Here is a 3,156-nt window from a genome sequence, read left to right as displayed (position 1 = left end):
GGCAGGTCGTGTTCCTCGCACTCGCACTTGAACGATCTCCACGCACGGCGCAAGGTCGCGCCCATATAAATCCATAATTGCGTGCGGCCAGCGACGTTGCACTTGCCGCTGCTCGAACCACCGCACCGCAGTGTGCTTGCCTAGACGCAGCAAAGGCGAACATCAATCGCTACAGATTTGTACTACGGCATAGTATGGCTCGACGACGGGCGCATATAAATACTCTAGGCTCCACCGAAAGCACCCTACTTGTAATACGTGGAGGGCCGTTGGAGGAGCCGAGAGTCTCGGTCGCGGGGCCGGAAGAGCGACCGGATAAACTTGGAGACGGGCGTGAACCACTTGGCGTCGTTGTGGCGGCCCGTCTCGACGACCGACGCGGTTCGCCGGCGCCGGCGACGACTCCCGAGGGTCTCGGTCGTGCTGCTGCTGCACGTGGTGTCGGATGCCGACTTGGTTGTCGCGTCACCGCTACACTTGGCGTCGTGCGTTTGCGAGATCGGGTCGTAGAGGTACGAGAGGTCGAGCATGATGGACGTCCGCGTTGTGCAGACGCCCGACCAGCGCGTGTCCGAGGCGTCAAAGAGCATGACGCCGGCGCTCTCGCGGGCCGACGTGGTCTCTTGCATGGTTCCAATTCGTAAATACCAGGTTACTGCAAGCGGCAATCACTGTGGCCAGTCGGCGGCGATGCCATTATTCTGGTCAGCCGGTCGGTCGTGGGTTGTCTGGAACGTGGGGTTCGATTCCTACCAGTACCTCTACGATATGATATGCTTCGAAAGACTATTCTTCGTACTCCACAAAAATATGGAACGGATGCACAAGAAACCTGAACGAATGAATACCTTCTTTCAACGCATAGAAACCAAGTTGAAACCCGTGGGATCGGTTCAGAGCCGCGCCACTCGCACCAAGCGCCGTTGAAGCGAGCACGAACGGCGACGCTTGGAGATATTGGCACTTTAACGTTGCAGTTGGTCCTCATTGTATGCGAATAGACGCATTTGACCGTGTGCTTGCTCTGCGACCACGTGGCAGGCTGCCACGGCCGCGCATACGATCTCGAGTCCAACGGCCGAGCGACATTCCGTTGCCGATATGCACCAAGGCATGTGTCCTCCACATCAGTGACCGACCACGAAGACGCAGAGCCGTCTACCGTTGCACCGCTCTGTAATCCTACGGCGAGTAATACCGTGCAACTTCCCGGCCAGTACGACGAGTTGGGTGGCGAGTCGTCCAGAAGAATGCCGCGAGTGCGCTACCTGCCAGCACGACTACGGTGGTTCTCCCTCTCGTTTGAGCTCCCACTGCCTTCGAGCACCCAAGTTCGCCTCCAGAGAGCTCGTTCGGCTCGCGAACGATTGTGCTGAGGCAGCGGGAGCATTATGTAGTTCCGGATGTATATGCACCTTCGTCCAGAACGTGGCGCCACCCTGATCGTCGGAGTGACGCCAGTACATTCCTCGCCTGTACGTCTGCAGCAAGGTGGCATACTCGGGTGATACCTAGGGCTCCCCAGTAGCGAGCACGAAGTACAATACTCTCGTTCAAGCGTTTATGCAGTCGCGCTACGTGTGCAAGGGAGTTGCGTCCTGCGTTTCTCGCCGACTTGATTGCAACACAATCACGCTTGGTTGATTTCTATCAAGTGCCATCAACACGACTACCGTCAGTGTACATGTAATAGTCTGTTGCATTACCTATTCGATCGGAAGTCATAGCCGATGCACGTGCTATCGAGCTACAACACCGCAGACTTGGCCACGCGAGACGACTTGCTCCGAGGGGCGAGGCCCCTCACAACGCAAGGCGCCAGCTCCAGGCCCTCAGTGCATGAGTAGGCGGCTGACAAAGGCCGGCACCGAGTGGAAGCGGTATACAAGAGGACTTCGAGTATATAGCGTTGTGTGTTGCAAGTCCTGGAATGACGGGTGCGGACTCATCTGGGTTGCGCTGAAGACCGTGCGAATTTCTCCAGAAGAGTTCAGAGCTGACAACGGCCCACCTGGGTCATCACACCACGATTTCCACGGTCGTGTGCACCTACTCATCGCCACGAATCATCGAGCGCACCATGAGGAGGGTCCAAACCACGTTGGTGTTTCGTCATGCATGTGCACGGCATCTCATCCCGCGCACCTGGTCCTTCCTGTCGAGTCATCCGAGGCTGCGACTGGACACGGCTAATGACATTGCACTTATGGTATCGCAACCTGTGCACGTTGTGACAGACTCGCACCCAAATATCTTCCACGTGTCATGTCGGCCTCGCCATCATCAATCCGGCATCGTCCCATGGGTTTTTCACACAACACACGCGTGGTTTATTCGGCGAGCGCCGACAACTTGTCTGATCTGACGGCATCCCTTGCTTCGCGAAACATCGCCCAGCGTTTGTCTTTCCATGGACATTGAGAGAATAGATTTGCGCGAAAAGGCCAGCATCCAGCTATCTCCTTCGAAACTCGTACTGGTAGAAGCGAGATCGAAGAATGGGCCAGATTGATGCATCGAGCTCCGAGGCAGTTGACCGTTTTGAACTTGGAGCTAGCCTTCGTGGCCGTGCTAGCAAGTACGATTGGAAATGAGATGGCAGTACCTGGATTCCTTGTTTGGACTCTGGCTTCATAAAAACGAAGTCGTCGACATTGTGAATGCGTTCGACGAGCGCATGCAGACACAGGGCAACATGCTTCAAGCCATGCTTCAAGTCTTGCTTGTACAGTGCCGTTGTAATACACGGAGAACTCCATCAGGTGTGAAAGGCGCGTATTTTTCACCCGCTTGTCCCAGCAACGTGTACACACCTGGACAAGGCAACGACAAACCAGATTGCAGCTCGTCGATCGTCAACGGGACACGCACTTTTCGCTGGCTCTGGTGCATTGCGTAATTCGCGCCGACATGCGTACGAGTACCAAGTCGGGTCGCATGAAGAAGGTCGCGTCGCGTAAGAAGATCATCCTCTTCCACCCGGACGACATCACAACCAAGGACACGTACGCCGGCGTCGACCTCGAGCACCTCTACGACCTCACCATGTCGTCCCGCGCGGCCGTGGCCGCCCCGGCGCCGCACCGCGTGAGCCACTGCGCGACCGACGTCATGGACGACGAGAGCAGCTACCACGTTCCGTCCATGTGCCAGGAC

General features: G+C 56.7%; 2 protein-coding genes across 2 annotated transcripts; one reads left to right on the top strand and one right to left on the bottom strand.

Moving 5' to 3' along the window:
• Positions 1 to 249: 249 nt before the first annotated feature.
• SPRG_17860 (hypothetical protein) lies at positions 250 to 629 on the bottom strand (the record flags this gene model as incomplete). The annotated part of the gene is made up of 1 exon (XM_012357260.1): positions 250 to 629. A coding segment is annotated over one exon (380 nt), but the record flags the coding sequence as incomplete, so codon positions are not given.
• A 2,308-nt stretch (positions 630 to 2,937) lies between these two features.
• Positions 2,938 to 3,146, top strand: SPRG_17858 (hypothetical protein; the record flags this gene model as incomplete). Its single annotated transcript, XM_012357259.1, has 1 exon — positions 2,938 to 3,146. A coding segment is annotated over one exon (209 nt), but the record flags the coding sequence as incomplete, so codon positions are not given.
• Positions 3,147 to 3,156: the final 10 nt, after the last annotated feature.

Source organism: Saprolegnia parasitica (assembly GCF_000151545.1).
Source record: "Saprolegnia parasitica CBS 223.65 unplaced genomic scaffold supercont2.817, whole genome shotgun sequence".
Lineage (NCBI taxonomy): Eukaryota > Oomycota > Saprolegniomycetes > Saprolegniales > Saprolegniaceae > Saprolegnia > Saprolegnia parasitica.
Note: the sequence above shows the minus strand (reverse complement) of the source record. Positions and strands in the feature narration are given on the sequence as shown.